This window comes from Monodelphis domestica, chromosome 6, assembly GCF_027887165.1.
Source record: "Monodelphis domestica isolate mMonDom1 chromosome 6, mMonDom1.pri, whole genome shotgun sequence".
NCBI classification, from domain to species: Eukaryota; Metazoa; Chordata; class Mammalia; order Didelphimorphia; family Didelphidae; genus Monodelphis; species Monodelphis domestica.
Genome location: NC_077232.1, coordinates 96,110,263 through 96,129,874, shown reverse-complemented (window position 1 = coordinate 96,129,874; position 19,612 = coordinate 96,110,263). Strand labels below are relative to the sequence as shown.

The 19,612-nt window shown below is 37.8% G+C and overlaps 1 protein-coding gene across 4 annotated transcripts in view; it reads left to right on the top strand.

The window, feature by feature from the left end:
• The first annotated feature begins 4,098 nt into the window (after window positions 1-4,098).
• BOD1L1 (biorientation of chromosomes in cell division 1 like 1) overlaps window positions 4,099-19,612 on the top strand; it is an 80,705-nt gene continuing 65,191 nt past the window's right edge. For 3 of the 4 annotated variants that reach the window (XM_056802433.1, XM_007496718.3, XM_056802432.1), the window contains exons 1-3: window positions 4,099-4,711; window positions 12,007-12,131; window positions 17,008-17,198. In XM_056802433.1, the coding sequence (XP_056658411.1) occupies window positions 4,364-4,711; window positions 12,007-12,131; window positions 17,008-17,198 (664 nt within the window). In that variant the 5' untranslated portion in view covers window positions 4,099-4,363. The remainder of the gene's footprint in view (window positions 4,712-12,006; window positions 12,132-17,007; window positions 17,199-19,612) is intronic. The other variant, XM_056802434.1, reaches the window with a different exon arrangement.

Here is a 19,612-nt window from a genome sequence, read left to right as displayed (position 1 = left end):
GGCACATAGCAGTTAAAGTGCCATGCTCAGAGTCACACAACTACTAAGTACAAAGTTGAATTTAGTCTCCTGGACTCCAGAATCAGCTCTATCTACTGCACCATGTACTGGGCTAAGCATGTCCTCTGAGGAATGGGACTTGAGACCAGGTCTCAGGAGTCTTTCGTCACACTAACAATAGCAGAGCCGAGATTGGACCCTGGTCTCTTGACTCAAAGTCAAATGTTCTTTCCAATATGTCATGCTACTGCTGAAAGTAGCATAACATTATGACACTATTCTGAAAAGCAAAGTAAATTATACAATAAGAAAGCAGAAAATCTGAGGATCATTTTAAAGAAAATTCATATTCAAATGGAGAAATAAGAAATGCTGAACATAAGAGAGAAAAGTAACACTTTTATACTTCAAGGATTCCACTTTTAGAGGTCCCTAAAAGATATTGAAGATTTTCAATAAAATGATTAATATACTCAATTCATTATCCTTCCTTGGAAAAGTCCTCTATCTTCAAAAGATTTTTTTAAATCTTTCATTAAAAAAATATAACATGATATACCTTAAAGAAATCCAAGAAGCCAAATGAACTGGCTTTGTCCCTTGCACCTTAGAGATCTAAAATTGAAGCCCAGTTGCCTCAATGACCCACCAAGGAGGAAGAAAAAATGAAGATCTGAGGGAGGGAAGCCCTTAGAGAAAATGAAGAGAAAAACTTAAAAGTTTACAAAGGCTGCCCCAGAGGTTCCCAGCCCCAGTGCTCAGGAAGGTGAGCCTGCATTGATTCACCAATCTGCAAAGTTCCCCCAGCAGAAGCTGGATCTCAAACCCTGGATGAGCATCTTCTGCACTCCTCTAAACCAACTCCAGTAGCTTCCTTTTAAAATATAAATGCCTGTTTCGATTTTAAAGCTCTACACTACCTGACCCCATCCTATCTTTACAGAATTATTGAATATTACTTTCTTTCCCATACTCCACAAAACAGAAAAACTGACTTTCTTTCTCCTCCCCATATCCAGCACTATCTCCCATCTGTGCCTTTGGATCAGCTGTCCCTTCACACTTAAAATGCATTTTCTCCTTAACAATGCCTCCCTCTTCCTTTAAAAGGTAACTGAAGCACCATCTCCTGCATTGAGCTTTTTCTGTTCTCCTCCATCCTCTTCCTTCTCCTCCTCCCTACCAAACTGAGTTTGTATTTAACTGATATCCATCTATACACTTTACATATATTTGTATTTATTAACTTCATATTTGTGTTATGTATATTTATATTCTTGTTACCTCACAAATTAGAATGTAAATTCTTGGATCCCCAATATCTAACAGACTGCTTAGTACATTAACAGGTTCTTAATAAATAATTTTTCATTGATATTAAACCCCTAATATGTGCCAGGTATTATGCTACATACAAGAACAAAGAATAGAAGAATCAACCATTCTGGAGGGCAATTTGGAACTATGCCCAAAGGGCAATAAAAGACTGTCTGCCCTTTGATCCAGCCATAGCACTACTGGGCTTGTACCCCAAAGAGATAATAAGGAAAAAGACTTGTACAAGAATATTCATAGCTGCGCTCTTTGTGGTGGCCAAAAACTGGAAAACGAGGGGATGCCCTTCAATTGGGGAATGGCTGAACAAATTGTGGTATATGTTGGTGATGGAATACTATTGTGCTCAAAGGAATAATGAACTGGAGGAATTCCATGGAGACTGGAACAACCTCCAGGAAGTGATGCAGAGTGAAAGGAGCAGAACCAGGAAAATACTGTACACAGAGACTGATACATTGTGGTACAATCGAAGGTAATGGACTTCTCCATTAGTGGCAATGCAGTGTCCCTGAACAATCTGCAGGGATCTAAAAAACACTATCCACAAGCAGAAGATAAACCGTGGGAGTAAAAATACCGATGAAAAGCAACTGTTTGACTACAGGGGTTGAGGGGATATGACTGAGGAGAGACTCTAAATGAACACTCTAATGCAAATACCAACAACATGGAAATGGGTTTGAATCAAGAACACATGTGATACCCAGTGGAATTGCAGTCGGCTGTGGGAGAGGTGGGGGGAGGGGGGAGGGAAGAAAGAAAATGATCTTTGTTTCCAATGAATAATGTTTGGAAATGACCAAACAAACAAACAAAAAAGAATAGAAGAATCATTCCTTTCATTCTAATGACAGAACCAATTCCAGGAAGGCTTTTATGGTGGGCAAGAGTATAGTGACTTTTTTTTTAGAGCACTCATAGAAAATGCAAAAATGTGAACAGAGAATAGAATGAGGTTCAAAAAGGAACTGAGTCCTTACCAATATAGGTACTATCCAATTGCTTGATATAGACTTTTTAAAGTTATATATGGTTCCGTTTCATATTTAATACTTTTTTAGCTCTTTCTAGATAGAAGTTTGTTGATAGTTTTTAGTTCATAATTTTTTTAAAAGTATGCAAGAAGTTGGAAGAATACTTTTGCCACATCTAATTTTATTTTTAAACCACTTAAAATGTAATTCTATATCTGTTATTTTGATGAAATCATTTTAAGTTTTGTTTTAGGGAGGTCTATTTTATTGGGACAAAGTTCATCTCTAAAATATAGTAAGATTCAATAAATTGTGAAGCACATAATGAAACAAACTATATTGGTCATGACAAAACTCAAAAAACCCAAAGGACAAAACTAGTTATCGAATTTATGAGCACCCCCATTCTCCTAGCCAGGTCCCTAACTTTTGGAGTCATCTTTAACACTCTTTCCCTCTCTTTTTTTCCTCTCCCACTCCTCTTGCATGCAGTCAGTTGCTATGCCTTTTGCTAGGTGGTTCAGTGCCCCAGAAGTTAAGAAGAGAGTTCAAATTCTATCTCAGATATTAATTAACTAGACAAATCACTTAACCTGTTTGCCCATCTGTAAAATGGGGATAGCACTAGCACCTCTCCCAGAGTTTTGAGAATCAAATGAAATAATAATTGCAGCAAGCACTATATAAATGTTATCACTTCTTAATCTGTATGCCTCAGTTTTCCCATTTGTAAAATGGGGGTCATAACAGCACTTACCTCCCAAAGTCGCTGTAAAGATCAAATAAAATAATAATCGTAAAGAGCCTGGCAGATAGTAAACTTTATGCAAATGTTATTATTTAGACTTGTCTGCCTTCGTTTCCTCATTTGTAAAATTGGGGATCATAATTGTACCTATCTCTCAGACCAGTTGTAAGGGTAAAAGTTTGCACTATTATTCTCTCTGCGCTAGCTCTGGCTTCATTCCACCCGGGCCCCACTACCGGGTTGGTCTCCTAATTCAGTTCTCTGCAGCCTCCAGAACAATACAAGGACCAAAGCATCGCATCGCCTTTAGGCTAGAAACCCCGCCTGACCTGTGGAGAATTTGGTTTCTTCCTCCCTCGGACATCCCCTAGACACACGCAGCTTTCTAAGTTTATTGAATTCTACTCCCCTTCAGTTCCCGCCAAAAGGGCTGAAAAGGCCCCTCCCAGCCTGCGCCTCCGCCTCGACACAATGGGGTTCTTGGGCCCGGAGTCCCAGAATCCTTCTCTTCCTTCAGGACTCAGCTCGGTGATCCCTCCCCACGGAAGCCTGCCCTGACCACCCGCTTCTTCAGGTAGAGAAGCATTTATTAGGCGCCTCCTGGAAGCCTGGAGCATACGTTCTCGGGGCTCTCTTGCTCCTCGATTTCCCTCGAAAAGAACTTGGGTCCCAAATTCCCGGCACCTCTTCTCCCCACCCCCCACCACGGGAAATGTCAGCTTCTTGAGGGCAAGAAGGTATAGTCACGCTTTTGTCTTCGTGTGTCCCGTCCCTAACTTTATGCCCAGCACACAAAAACAGAGAAGTTAAGAAGGAAGGGTAGGTTGGGGTACTGCCCGCGTCTTCCAAAGCTGCCGGAGACCACGATCATTCGCTACTCAAACGTAGTTGACACAGAGCAGCAGCTCTTAGGTGGCCCCAGTCCCGGCCCCGCCCCTCTGGGGGCTGCCTAGCCACACCTACGCGGGGCGAAACTCGGGAGACTGTGCCTTCCTGGCCACCGTCGCTTGCACCACCCCCTCAGCTTTCCCGGCGTTCTCTTTCATTTCCGGGGTCGTGCTGGGGCCGCTGGTTTAGTAACAACATCCCGTTGGTGGCCGGGGTTAAGCGGCGGCGGCGGCAGTGGCGGCGGCGGCAACAGCAACAGGAGCTTCTCCAAAGGGACCCCTGTGCTGGCCTTGCCCGTCGGCTTCCTCGCCGACTCTCCTCTGGCTCGACGTCCCTTGCCGGGCCGAGCCGAGCCGGGCTGGGAGTGAGGTGAGGTGAGGGGTGAGGTGAGGGGGGGAGCCCGGCCCCCGTCGCCATGGCCAGTAACTCGCAGCCCCAGCAGCCGCCGGCGCCGCCGCCTCCTCTGCCTCAGCCCCAGCCGCCGCCGCCGCCCGGACCGGGGGCTGGGACCGCAGCTGGGAATGGCCCGGGCCCGGGAAGCGGGAGTGGAGTTGGAGCCGGCGGTAGCGGCGGTGGCGGCGGCAGCAGCGGAAAAGCCGCCAGTGGAGGAGGAGGCGGAGGCGGAGGCGGTGGCAGTGGCGGCGGCGGCGGTGGCGGCGGCGCGGGAGACCCTCAGCTCGTAGCCATGATTGTCAATCACCTCAAGAGTCAGGGGCTCTTCGACCAGTTTCGCAGGGACTGCCTGGCCGACGTGGACACCAAGGTGCGGGCCTCGGGGGGCGCCTGGGCTGGAGGGAGTGGGGAGGGGCCAGCTAGGGGCCTGGGTATCTAGGCACGGAATGGACGCAGGGCCTCGGCTGTCTCGAAGGCAATTGAGGTCGCCGTCGGGGAAGGATGTAGTTGGGCTATATGTTCGGGATATGGAGGGGAGAAGCGAAGCCAAGGTTCGAATGAGAGATGGCTTCAGGGATCAAATGGAATTTGGGGCGAAGGTATTGAATGCATGCTATAACGGGAATTACATGAACTCGTCTGTGTGAAACGCTTTCTAAACCTTGAAGTGCTCTGTGAATCTTAACTATTATTTGGAGCCTGGAGTTGTGGTTCAAGTTCTGTTTCAGACTATTTGCATCTCTTTTCCTCGGTTTAATCACCAGAATTTTTTTTTAAACTCTTAAGGCTCTATAATTAGTTGAAGAGAATAAAAGGTTCATAGATTTGAGGGGTGACATTGGTTCCAAGCGAAGAGATGTAACAGATAGGGAGAGAGGTCCTAATGTTGGGTGCTTGAAAAAGAAGCTGGGCTTTAGGTGCAAGGAAGGATATTTAAACTTTTATAAGAACCTTAAAGACCATCTCCAGAGGTTCTCAACATTTTTTGTGTCATCGACCCATTTAAATTCTGGTTAATCTATGCATCCTTTTCTAGAAATTATCCTTTTAAATAGAAAATAAGTTATACTCCATCTAAACTCTTACCCAACCAGCTTATTTATTTATTTTGCTAATGGCTAAAAAAAGTGCTTTTCCCAATATTATATAGACAATGTGTGACATTTACATTGCTGAATCTAAGCCCTAGACTTCCTAATTCCTGGTTCTTTTCACTTTCTAGAGCAGAGAATCTTAATTTGAAGTTAATTAATTAATTTTTAATCTTTTGGTAATTGTATTTCAATATGATTGGTTTTCTTGTAATTCTAGATATTTATTTTATGCTTTTAAAAACATTCTGGGAAGGAGTCTATGAGCTTCAGCAGATGACCAGAGGTATCCATGACCAAAAAAGGTTAAGGACCCCTGTTTGGGAGTATTGGATGTTTTGGTATACAAGTGGGAAACATTTTTACAAATAGTATTTTATTTCCTTTTATTTTTTTTAACTTTTATTACTGTTTAAATTTTATTTTTATTACTCTTTTTTTCAGTTCTAAGGTAGAGCTTATGATAAGGGCTAGGCAGTTGGGGATGAGTGATTTGCTCAGGGTCCTACAGATAGGGAATATCTGAAGCCTAATTTGAACCCAGAACTTCCTGTCTCCAATCCCTCTATCCACTGAGCAACCTAGATGCCCCAATTAATATTTAAAAACAACAACAAAACCCCTTACCTTCAGTCTCACAATCAATACTGTCTATTAGTTCCAGGGCAGAAGAATGGTAGGAAGTTTCTGAGGCCAAATTTGGACCCAAGACCTCTCATCTCTACGTTTAACTCAATTTCACAGAGCCTCCTAACTGTCCCTAATTAATGCTCTTTTTAAATATTATGTGTGGGTGTTGGATTTGGGTTTTTTATTGTACCCTTTGGAATGAGATTGTTCTGGAGGAGATTGTTCTGGAGGCATCTTGAGTTTTGTTGTTGTTTTTCTAAACAATTTTTTTTCAGAGCTCAGATAGTTACAATGAATCTCTTATTACCTATTTCTCAGGGTAATTGGGCTGATTTCCCAGCTCTGCAAGTCCAAACCTGAGCAAACTCCAATTAAAAAGCTAAGGAAGACTTTCCTCCATAAGAATCAAGATAATGTGTCCTCTATTGTTGGTAAATTATTCTGTGTATTAAAAGTAGAACATATTAAAACTGTTCTAACGCTCATCTAAAATATAAGAGGCAGGGAGCAGCTAGGTGGCTCAATGGATTGAGAGGCAGACTCAGAGACTGAAGGTCCTGGGTTCAAATATGCCCTCAGCCACTTCCCAACTGTGTGACCTTGGGCAAGTCACTTAACCCCCATTGTCTAGTACTTATTGCTTTTCTGCCTTGGAACCAATACACAGTATTGATTCCAAGATGGAAGGTAAGGGATTTTGTTGTTGTTGTTGTTTAATAAAATAAGAGGCAGCCTGGTGGTGTGGATAGAGTACCAAATCTTTCAGTCAGGAAGACCTGGATTTAAGTCCTAACTTGGACACATATCGATGATGTGACTCTTAGGAAAATCACTTGTTGATCCCCGTTTGAAGAGTGAATTTCCAAATCATCATTCTCTATATCACACATTAATGAAATCACAGGTCCATATCAAAAAAAGAAATCCTTGAAACATCTAATGTTCATCACCTTCTCTGATACTGCTGCCATCCTGGTACAACCTCTTATCACCTCACACCTGTTTATCACAGTGGCCTTTTCCATTGGTTTCCCTGCCTTGTCTTTCTTCACTCCTATCCATCCTCTACTTAGTTGTCAAAGTTCAAGTCTGACCATGAGATTTTACCACCAGTATCCCCCCCCCCAATTTCCCCACTTCCTTTAGCTCCCCATCACCTAGATGATCAAATATAAAATCCTGTTTGATTTCTAAAACCTATCATAATGTGGCCTCTTCCTACCTTTCCAATCTTCTTATAGTTTAAGCCCTTTCTTGTATTGTACATTTTTTCAGTAATATTGGTCTCCTTGCTTTCCTCAAACCAGATGTCCCATCTTCATGCTCTACATTTTTCCCTGACTATACCTCATATTTAGAATTCTCTCTCTCCCTCATCTCAATCTCCTGGCTTCTTTAAGGTTCTGGCTTAAATCATATTTTGTGTAAATCTTTTCTTGATCCCCCTTTAAGGCCTTCCTTGTGCTATTATTTCCATATAACTTGTGCGCATAACTTATTTGTTTTGCTTTTATGTTGTCTTCCTCCTTAGCTTGTGAGTTCCTTTTGCCTTTCATTGTATCCCCAGGCTTAGCATAGTGCCTCTATCTTAACTTGAAAAATTAACTTTTAGTCATTTTCAAGGGTAGCACCTGAATAATTTCTCTCTTTTCTTTGTTCCCTCTTGCCATGTCATGGCGATCCTGTTCAAAGTGGAGAAACCAAATTTTTGAATTTAAAAAAATTGAACGATAAGCATGATTTAATAAGCTGATTAAAATTTCAGGCAATGGTAATAATTTTGAAGCCTGTATCCTAAATGAATAACTTCATAACAAAATTTTAATAGAATTTTGAAGTTGAAGGAGCCCTAATGGGTCTTCTTTGACAATTTCTTAAGAGAAGATCTTCCTATCAACTATTTTGCAGGACCTGTTAAAATTCTCTTCCTTTGATTCTCTCTCTTTTTTTTTTATACCCCTACCTTCTGCTTTTGAACCAATATTGGTTCCAAGGCAGAAGAAGGGCTAGGCAATGGGGGTTAAGTGACTTGCCCAAGATCACACAGCCAGAAAGTGTCTGGGGCTAAATTTGAACCCAGGACCTCCCATCCCTAAGCCTGGCTCTCAACCACTGAGATACTCAGCTGCCTCCTCTTTTATTTTTATATATATATATGTCTATACATTTTGTATATATGTCTTTACTTCTGGATCTTTCTATAGATGTCTTATTTTTTTCTTTATCCCACCTATTTTTGTCCATTCCTCTTCACTGGTTCCTTTCCTCCCTGTTCTTTTTCTTAACTTGCTATAATGGAATTGAAGTATATTTTAAGATATTTACCATATTTATTTAATATTTTATCTGTTTTACTAAATATACAAATCCAATTATTTTTAACCACTTAGTAGAAGGCCCTTGGGGAAAATATATTTAAATAAGTTTTATTTTTCACATGGCTTTGGATAGCTTTTTTTCTTTCCTGTGGGTCAGTGCCCCTCAATAGGAAAAAGATCCCTTATTCCTTTTCAAGAGATTTTACATTCCTAAAATTTCATTATATGAACATGTTCATAATCTTTAGTGAGCAAAACCACAGGAGAGTTGCTTATAACTAAAAGCTATCACATTCAATCCAACATCAGTAACAGAAGCTTCATTTTATTTAATTATTCCTGTTTATGCACTCTATGGTCCATTCAGACTGGCCTTCTTGCTTAACACAGGGTGCTTCATTTCCTGTTTCAGTGCTTTTTGTATAGGCTTCCCCTCATATCTTCAATGCAGTTCCCTCCTCACCTCTTAGAAACTTGTGTTTTCATCAAAGCTCAGCTAATTACATTCCACATGAAGCCTTCTTGCTGAACCATCCCCAAATTTTGCCTCTCCCTCAAAATTATTTTATAGCTGTTATGTATGTTTACATAGGTCTGTTTAGTAACCCACACTAGAATGTAAGCTTCTAGAAAGTAGGGACTGTGTTCCTTTTTGTCTTTATAATGCCTAGTACATTTTGTTGTGTTTTTTTTAATCACAAAGTAAGCATTTGATAAATACTTGTCAAGTATTTATTATTATTTTATAAGTATTTGTGGGCAGAGAATTGTTCTAAGACTAGCAGGAAGATTAAGTTGCTAGGTGGACAGATGCAGATTAAGACTGCAATAATCTGTTAACTGTTTTAGAAGTCTGAAGATTCTCTTAAGAACACTAATTTGTGGCTGTGGTAATTTTTACTTGCTTAGGGAGACATTCTCACTTTCTCAGATTAATTCAGCTTTCTCTTCCTCCCTTCACTTGCCTTAGATAAACTGACTCCCCTAAACATCCTTTGAAATCAACCCATCTCTTTGTATGGAAGATCCTACTGATTAGGAATTGCCCTGTGTTCTATAGAGATACACACTTTACAAAACCCATATTGCTTGAATAGATCTAATGTTTCAACTTGTGGAGATTGACACTAATTAGTAAAAGAAATCAACCCACTCCATTATTTTGCACTGAAACAACTCAGTGACCAAGTAATGATGTTGAATGGTATTTCTGTATGGTGAAGTAGAATAAGCTTTTTGACACATTTAATGATTAAATCGGGTCCCTGCTCCCTGTAATTATTGTCTAGATTTGGCAGATTAGACAGAGCTGTCAAGGATAAATAGAAATATTAAAATGTAATTGCCATCAATACCTTAGGATTTAAAACAAATAATAGTTAAAAATAAAGAATAAACTTATTTAAAAACAAATTTTATCACTGAATGAATTCTTTTCATTTGGACAGCAGGTGGGACAGTGAGGCAGGTTTTCCATTAAAAGTAAGGTGACATGTCAGTTCAGAATTGAACTAAGGAAATGTTGCTTTAGGCCAAAGGGAGAAAGAATAATTTAAAATTTTCTCCCAAGTTTAAATTTAAGTGTAAGAAGGCATGATTGAAACTCGCATTTAGAAATTGAAGTCAAGCATTTTTAATTGAGTGAATTAGTGTTGCAAAATAGTACAATATGGAAGAAATAAAAAATATTGTCAACTGAAAATATTATTAAAAGGGAATAAATGACTTAGAATTATTGGGAAGGATTGGAGAAGTATCTCATTAATTTAAATATCAGAAGCAATCGTTTCTTGGGAGGGGGGTTGGTAAAAAAAGATTTTGACCCGTGATTTTATGGGTATTTCTTGTGCAGAAACTATTCACTGATGCAAATTGACAGTTTATTTTGAACTTAAAGAATTAGGGAGTTGTCTGTTAGCAGCCACATTTCAGGGACTTGACTCTGGTCACTAGCTAGTATATGTTGAAGGGAAGACTTGACTCTGAAACTGGGCCTTCTATTTACTTCTCCATGTTACCTCTGCAAAAAAGAGCAATAAATTGGGGGAATGAAAGGGAATTATATAGGAATAAAAATCTTACTCGTGCTAAATGTTAAATAGATATAAAAAACACATCGTATCTGAGAACTAACTAAAATGTAATTTCAATGAAATTAATTTTAAAAGTTCATTAATTAGTCAGGTTGAATGATTATTAGCCCAGTAGCACGAAGTTGGGAAAATAAGTGCCTCAAATTAAGCAGATTTTTATATCAAACTACTGTTGGGTATTTCAATCTGAATTTCTTCATGTCTCTGAGAACAGAACATGTCAAAAATCAACTTTATCATTTCCTTCAAACCAGCTTCCCATCCTCTTCCTTAATTCTGCTTATGACCCCATTGTTCTCCCAAGTTACCTTATGCTCCAAAGCTCTGAGATATCTTTGATTGCCTTCCCTCTTCCCTGCACATACACATGACCCTATTTCTTTCATATCACTCACATTTCTCTTTTCTCTTTTATCATTCCTAATGCCAATCTATTTTGGGCATTCCCTGCCTCTTGTCTGAACTGTTAATAGCCTTCTAACTGATTTCCCCAACTTTTGGTGGGTCTCCTTTTTTTCTCTCAAATTTTTTTTTCTCTAGGCACAGTATTATTCTTTGCCCTGAGGAAAACTGGTATATTATAAGAAATTCATACATGTGATTGATTGCAACTGTAAATTACTTACAATTCTTAGAATACTTTTCCTTGTGCATGCAATTTTAAGTTCCATATAACTCACTACAGTAGTTGGCAAAACTTGCTTGGCACATTGGAACACTCTTTAAGAACTACTATTTTATCACATCCAGTTCATCCTTCACACTACAGCCAGGTTAGATTAGTTGTCTTAAAATAAAGCTATGATCTTGTCATTCCCCTGCTTAAAAATCTGCAGGACTACTTCTTTCTTGACTTTGCAGTTTAAAAAAAAAAAGACTGGAAAAGAAAAGTGACCTTTAGAATTAGAGGGGATTGAGGGTAGAATAAAATTCATACCCTTTAATATGATACTCTAAGCCCCCCCCCCCAATCTGATCTTAACATACCTTCCATCATTCTTGTCTGAGTTATTCATATCCTTAAATATACCCTATTCTTCCCTCTGATGCTTTGCTTATGCTTTTCTCTTTGCCTGGAATATTCCCTTTCAATGCCCACCTTTTTTCATTTTTACCCATCCTTTAAGACGCAATCTAAATACTTTTTCTTCCATGAAATCCTTCCTGTCCTCAAGCCCCCGGTCAGACATGAGGTCTCCATTCTCAGAATTCCCATAGGAGTTTGTATGTATCTTTGATATGTGTAGCATGCTACCCCCAGTACTATAATGCCCCCAGTATATATGTCTTATTTCCCCAACTATATTGTAAGCTTCCTAATGATAGGAGCCATTCCTTGCTCATTTTTTATCCCTCACAGTGTTTTCCACATTATAAGTGTTCAATAAATTGCTAAATAAACGAATTGTTCTGTAGAATTCTGGAAATGTTCTTGATATTCGTAATATAGTCTTAAGAATTATTTTCTATTAAAGATGTTTGAATTCCTGATAACATCAGTTTTAATACTATGTACTATTTATGATTTTCTAGCCTGCCTATCAGAATCTGAGACAACGTGTGGACAACTTTGTTTCAAATCACTTAGCAACTCATACATGGAGTCCCCACCTCAATAAGAACCAGTTAAGAAACAATATTAGACAGCAAGTTCTCAAGTAAGTGGCAGAATTGTTTTAAAAAATAGTTCATATGCCGATTTTAAAATGTCACAACCTACTTTTATTTAACATAGTTAAATTACACTACTCAGAAAAGTTTGTTTACCAAATGATGTTAGCATTTTGTCAAGTTCTATAAGCTAATGTCATATGACAGCATAATTTTAGCAGTGTTCTATATTCACTTTCAGCATTCTTTCCCTAAAGTGTAATGGTCTACTTTTTTCTGTAGACCCCACTGGCATAACTACAAAAGGAGATTAGTATTAATGGGGGAAACTAGTATTTCAGCAAATCAGTCAATTAGTTATTAAGAATCTACTATGTACCAGGAACTGTGCCAAGCACTAGGAATACAGATAAAATTAAAGGACAATTGGTTCCTGCTTTCAAGGAGTTCACAACCTTTTAATTTAATGTAATTTAGTTCATTAAATTATTTTTTAAAATTAAATAATTTTATTAAGTGTCTACTATAAAATTGGGACACCCTGGAAAAAGAAATGGCAGAGGACTAGTATTTTTGCCAAGAAAACTCCATAGGTCCATGAGTTCACATAGAGTCAAAGATAAATGCACTATAATAACCACCACCACATGTGAGGAATTGCTAAATACCAGGGAAACGATTGAAAAATGAGAATTCCTACTCAACAAGCTTGCATATACGAACTATAGCATTGTGGGAACAAAAATGAGAACTAGACAAATGGCTTATTCAAAATTTGACATAGAAGAATATATTAGAAAGTTCCAGTTAGTCATTTGCCCTTTGAAGGTGAACTTGAGAGAAAGAAGGCAAATATTGTGATAAGAGTCTTATCTTGACAGAAGTTATATTCTTATTCTGAGATTTGTATTATCACAGGCCTCATTCTAAAACTGTTAGCAAATCATTTTTTAATTCTATTTTTACCTCATACAACAATAAGAAAAAAGTATGTGCATGATATTAAGCTCATGACCATTTAAGATTGAAAGGAAGCCTTAAGTTTTTTTTTTTATTGTTATTCATTCTGACTTCTGACCACCAGAAGAGGAGGAGAAGGAAAATCTTGGAAGATATTCTAATGCATTTTATTTAAGAACAGATGTATTGATTACATTTTATTTTGTCGCAGAAAACATTTCCCAACCCTTTTATAAAGGACATTCCTCAAAAGTAATTAAGGAAAATTGCCTAATGGGACTGATAGTACATATCATTTTACTAGGCAGACATGTTAAGAGACAGCAGAGCATAGTAAAGAAGTATTAGAAGTCCCATTTCTAATACTTACTAGCTGCCATAATATCTCTGAGCTTTGGAATTTAAAGAATTATCTACTAACTTAAAGCAAATTTATGACCTTTCTTGGTAGAGCTAGTACTATATCTTGGTATATTGATCACAGACCCAAAATGCATCTCACTTAAGTGGACTCAGGTGAAAAGTCACAAAAGCTTTGACCTCATTAGCATTTCAAAAGGATTTTGAAAAAACTAAAATAGTTTCCAGAAACCATCCCCCCAAAATTATTCTGATGAGGTATATACTTGAACCTTTGAACTTAATGTTCAAGGAGTATTTTTGTTTTATTTTGAAGAAAAGACAGTGGCATGGTTTAATAACTGCTAAGTAAATAATGATTATAAAAGTGATTATCTTCCATTTAGGACCAAACAAGAGTATGAATTTAAATTGATGAGAATTTCTGGTTATTAAATACTTAATTGACTATAAGAGTAGTTAGACATTTGGAGTAGGCTACTTAGGAACATTATAAAACCTTCATCCCTAAAGAAATAACCTAATAACTACCTACAGTTATTAGTGGATAAACAACTATTTTAGGTGACCTGAGTATTGGTGTCTGGGGAGTGTAACTTTTTATAGTTATTTATGGTTCTTTGATTTATTTAGAAAGCTAAAGATCCTATATTTACAAAAGTATAGCAGTACTTTTTGTTATATTTGTGGGTGCCCATCATATGGGAAATAGCTGACTATATTGTGATATGAATATAATATATTTCTGCACTATAAAAGTTACCAATACAAAAAAAATCCCTAAATTTAGGAAAGTTTGTATAAATGATGCAGAGTGAAGAACAATTTACACCGTGAACTCAGTAGTTTAAAATTTTTAAACAAATTTACATTCAAAAATACAAAAATTCTTTGCAGTGACCATTCTTTAGTCTAGAAGTCTGTCAGTAAATATTATCTTCTGCCTCTGCAGAGAAATAGTAGACTGTAAGTGTCAATTTAGACATATATTTTTCAGATATATTTATTGGTTCATTTTGCCCTTTTTTTTTCCCCTCAACAAGAAAAGGATTCTATTGGGGGGGAGGGAGTAGAAACCTATTGGGAAGTGAAAACCAAGAAGGAAATCAGTATTAATAAGGTATATTGTTGTCAAGAAAGTAACCCTAACCCTAGATTCCATTAAAGTTTACCTTTTTCCATGGCCAAGTCACTTTGCCCTTCTCAGTATTAATTTTCCTGTCAATTACAGATATTTGTACTATCTCCCAGAGATAGTTGTAGGGAAAGTACTTAATGCTGCTAGGAAAATATGGACTAATTTGTTACAAAATCTCATTATCCAGGTATAATTTAGGGGTTTTCAAGAGAAGTTGTTTAGGAAATCAACATAAACAAAAATTTTAAATGATTTGTCATCAAGAAATATTAGGTTGTTTATAACTCAGGAACCTACTCAGAAAAAATACTTCTTTCTGCATATACATTCAATTATGACATAGTCTAAAGATGCTGAGTGCTTCTGAATAATGGGAGTAGGATCTTTACTGAGAAGAATTAATTCAGCCTTAGAAATAGCTTTGTAGGATCAGAGTGGCCATCACCAGATTATAGCAATTTCTGAACTTCCAACGTTTCAAAGCCTGTTTGTGGATTTCTTTTATGGAGTCTGGACTACTCATTCAAGATCTTGGAGTAAAACTCATGCCCTACCACCAAGAGTCCATTAGGACTTTTGTCCTTCACTTATTGTTAGTTTAAAAATAAAATCTGAGAGAATAAAAAAGATATAAGATTTTTTTCCCCCTTGGAAATAGAAAGAAGGGAATAAAGAAATATAGCAAAGGAAGGGATGAACTTTTCCAATCTTTTAGAGTATATATATTATACCTTGAATTGGAGAACTTTGAATTGTTTTTAGGTTGCATTTATTACTTTTTGACATGCAGTCTTTCATTTCAGTGTTTTTAACACAGATCTTACATTTGCAGAATTTGCATCTTTATTTTAGTCCCTCTAAAAAGTAAGAAGCATATAACCTACTTTGTGGTATGTTAGTTCTTTTTTTTTTTCCCCTCTGTGGCCCACATAACTATAATCGTAGAATCACGGGGCTGGAAGGTGTTTCAAACAATCATCTAGTTCATCGCCTGACTCCAAACAAAACTGTACTCAAAATATCCATGAGAGCTAGTTTTCTACTTTTTAGTTGTTTTTTTTAATCTCTTACATCTTGCTGCCCTGCAGACCTATAGCATTAGAGGCAGGTTGTTCCTTTTTCATGTGTCTTGCCTAAACATGTTCTCTCCATGGACATCATCTGTGGAGTCTTCCTCCACTGATATTGTGGAAAACTACCCCAGGTTTGTGGAGAAAAACATTTTGTTGCTACTCTTATCATGTCATTTTTCATAAAATACCTTTGTTTTAAATATATCTAGTAGCTTTCTCTTTAAAAAGTAAAAATATAAACTGTCTAATTTTAAAGAGAAAAATAATCAGAAAACCAGAAATCTTTTAAGTTTTCTTTGCCTTTTATCAAACATCTTGTTTTATTGAACTAGAAATTTTTTATATGGGTTAATCAGTTTCCTTGGAGATTATAACACTTGCAAGTACTCCTTATATTTTTGTGCAAGTGATAAGTAATTATCAAGCTATTTTAAACTCAGTACTGATTTTTAGTGACCATTGACTGTTATGCTATCCTTGGTCACTGGCTAGGGCAAGTAGTTTTCCAAGGAGCAGCTATATTGGGTTAGTGGATCTTCGACCCTAGAGCCATTCATTATTCACTTCACCTTTCAAAGACCAATATAAAATTTTTGCTTCAGATACTTTGTTTTTATCCCAAAAATAATGTTTAGATCTTTAGGTAATGGGAAAGATGCATAATTTGGTACTTTTTAATCTTTAAATATTTTATTTTTCCAAGTTACATATAAAAATCATTTTTAACATTTGTCTAAAATTTTGAAATCCAAATTCTCTCTCTCCTATCCCCCCTCCAGAGACAGTAAGCAGTTTGATTTAAGTCATTCATGGGACTGTCCAATTTGTTGTCCTGAGGGTCATTGGTAAATATCATGAAACATCTATAGTTTTCCATATAAACCCCCCAAAATCCTTCTTTGACTGAGGAGAAAAATAACATGATCAAGAAAGAGTGTAAATAGGTGCATGGTATTTTAGGAGGCAAGGGAGTACAAAGGGAAATGGAAATGATATGTAATTTAAGCTCTTTTTATTACCATTTTGTTGTTCATTTGTTTTCAGTCATGTCTGACCCACCCAATTTGGGGTTTTCTTGGCAAAGATGTTGAACTAATTTGCCAGTTTCTTCTCCAGCTCATTTTACAGATGAGGAAACTGAGGCAAGCAAGGTTAAGTGACTTGCCCAGGGTTACAGCTTGTAAAGTATCTTGAGATTGGATTTGAACTCAGGAAGATGAGTCTTCCTGACTCCAGGCCTAGCACTCTGTCCACTGTACCACCTAGCTATCATCGTCTTTGCTCCTTCCTTACCCCACAGGATAGGTTGAAGTTTGAAAGAACATACATAAAGAATGTGGTCACTTAAAAGTAGATTTTTTTTAACTCTTGTTTCAATTTTCCTGTTTTCAGGTCAGGAATGTTGGAGTCTGGTATTGACCGAATTATTTCTCAGGTTGTAGATCCAAAAATCAACCATACATTCAGACCTCAGGTGGAAAAAGCTGTTCATGAATTTTTGGCCACATTAAATCATAAAGAAGAAATAAGTGCCAGCACAACTCTAGATGAAGAAAAACCAGATTCTTCCATCATAATGCAAGGTATTATTTTTGTTGGGGTTATCAGGAAGTTTTTTGTTAGAATGTGGTGCTTGAAGTATGTTTTTAAGACAATAAAGTTTGTACAAAGCTAATGAAAAAATAATGCATGCCAGACGGGATACGTATGGCCCATGCAGAGTCACTGTGAAAGGAAATGGAATATTGTCTTGTGTGAGGACAGCAGAAACGCCAGTTTGATGAAAGTGCAAGGTGAAATGGTGTGTAAAGGGACTGGAAAAGTACCTTGGGACCAGACTGTGAAGGTTTTTAAAAAGCCAAACCAGGGAAGAGAGAGATTCTAGAGGCCATTGTCATTTTATAGAGTAGGGAAGGATGTGATCCCCTAGATTTAAGGAGAATCACTTTAGCAGTCATTTAGAAATTGAACTGGAGTGGGGAGATTTAAGACATGGAGACCAAATAGGAAGCTTTTGTAGTAGTCTGAAGTGATAGGTGATGTGACCCTTCAGACCAAGGAGGTGACCCAGTATAGTTATAAAAGAGGTAGTGAGAACAGGCACACGCACGGATAGGACAATGACTTGGATATGTGGGGTAAAAGAGAGTGAGGATAATCCCCGGGGCTGGGGGCAAACCTGAGAAACTGAAATGGTAACAGAATCTTCACTAGAAATAGGAAAGTTCTGAAGCATGGAAACCTTGGCAGGGGAAGACCTTCTTTTAGACATGCTGAGTCTGGGATGTCTCTGGGAACTTCAGTTTGGAATAAAAAATTGATGATAGAAGAATGGAGCTCAAAGACTAGGACTGCATATGCCAGTTTCAGTTATCTTTAGAGAGATGGTAATTTACTAATAGGAGCTGATGAGGTCACCAAGACACAGTGTAAAGGAGAGGACAGAGCTTGAAGTATACCCGAAGTATACCCCAAAGTGAGAGCTATGATATGGTTAGTAAGCCAGTAAAGGAGACTGAAAAGGAGAAGAGGGGGAGAAATGAGAGCAAGCCCTGTCATTTAAGATAGAGAGGAAAGAGTATCCAAGAAGAGGATGGTTGATGATAAGATTGCTAGAGAGAGGTCAGTAAAGATAGACACTAAAAAAAGACTCATACTTCACAATTAAGGATCTTTGGTAACTTTGGAATGAATGGAAGAAAAGAAAGTAGAAGCAACTATAAGTAAACAGCCTTTGCTAGGAATTTGCTGAGAAAACGAGCTGAGCCAAATGCCATTCTCATTGAGGAAGAAAGGGATATTCGTGAATAAGAGGTAGCTGATCAATAAACATTTATTAAAAACTTACCATGTACAGTATTCTTTGGTCTAGAGATATAAGGAAAGGCAAAAGACAGTTTCCCCAGGGGCATCTAACTAGCTCATTGGATAAAGAAACAGGAGGTCCTGGGTTCAAATCTGGATTGAGATACTTCCTAGCTATGTGACCCTGGGCAAGTCACAACCCCAATTGCCTAACCCTTACCATTCTTCTGCCTTGGTACTAATACTTAATATCCATTCTAGAATAGAAGGCATGGGTTTAAAAAAAAAGAAAAATAGGTGTTATGGCAAAAACGAAATACAAACAAGCTATATACAGGATAGATAATCAATGGGGGGAAGGTAATAGAATTTAAGAAGGATCACAAAAGGCTTCCTGTTGAAGGTAGAATTTTTTTTCTGGGTTTTAAAAGAAGCCAAGAGGTATGGTGGTGAAGCATTCTATACATGAAAGACAATTTGGACAGGGTGATATAGCTTCTGAGTGAACTTCAAAATAGGAAGAGTTGCCAAGTTATGATGTCAGAGAGCAGGCAGAAAGAGGCTTTAAGTAGCAAGAAATATATTAATTCCTGACCCCTGTGGCCAAGTGTAAACAGGAGACAACACTATATAGGGTGGCAAGAGATCAATTGTCTTCATGAGAAAGCCAGGTTTCTCTAAGTACCAAATGATGAAAAGTGTTGTTTATGAGCAAAGTGTTCAACAGAAATTTATATTTAGACACTTGTATTAAGTTGTATTTATTTTCATTATTATCCAAATTTCTAAGCTTGTTTAACAATACTGTAAATTAGGGAGTCTTTCAATAATGGTCCTCTGTGCTTCTTGTCTTGCTTTTCAGATTACAATGAGCTATCTACAACCCCGAGCTCTTGAAATGCAATGTCAGTACAGAAGATGTGTCTAAATGACTTCATAAATAGGCCTCTTCCTATAGTTATCACTCAGCAAAGCTGCTTATAAAATCAAGAGCCCCCAGAGTCTTACTGATTCTCTTTTTAATTAGCTACTCTTGGATGGGTTGATACATCTTGGAATTAATACTGTGTATTGGTTCTAAGGCAGAAGAGTGGTAAGGGCTAGGCAAGTGGGGGTTAAGTGACTTGCCCAGGGTCACACAGCTGGGAAGTGTCTGAGGTCAGATTTGAACCCATCTCTAGGCCTGGCTATA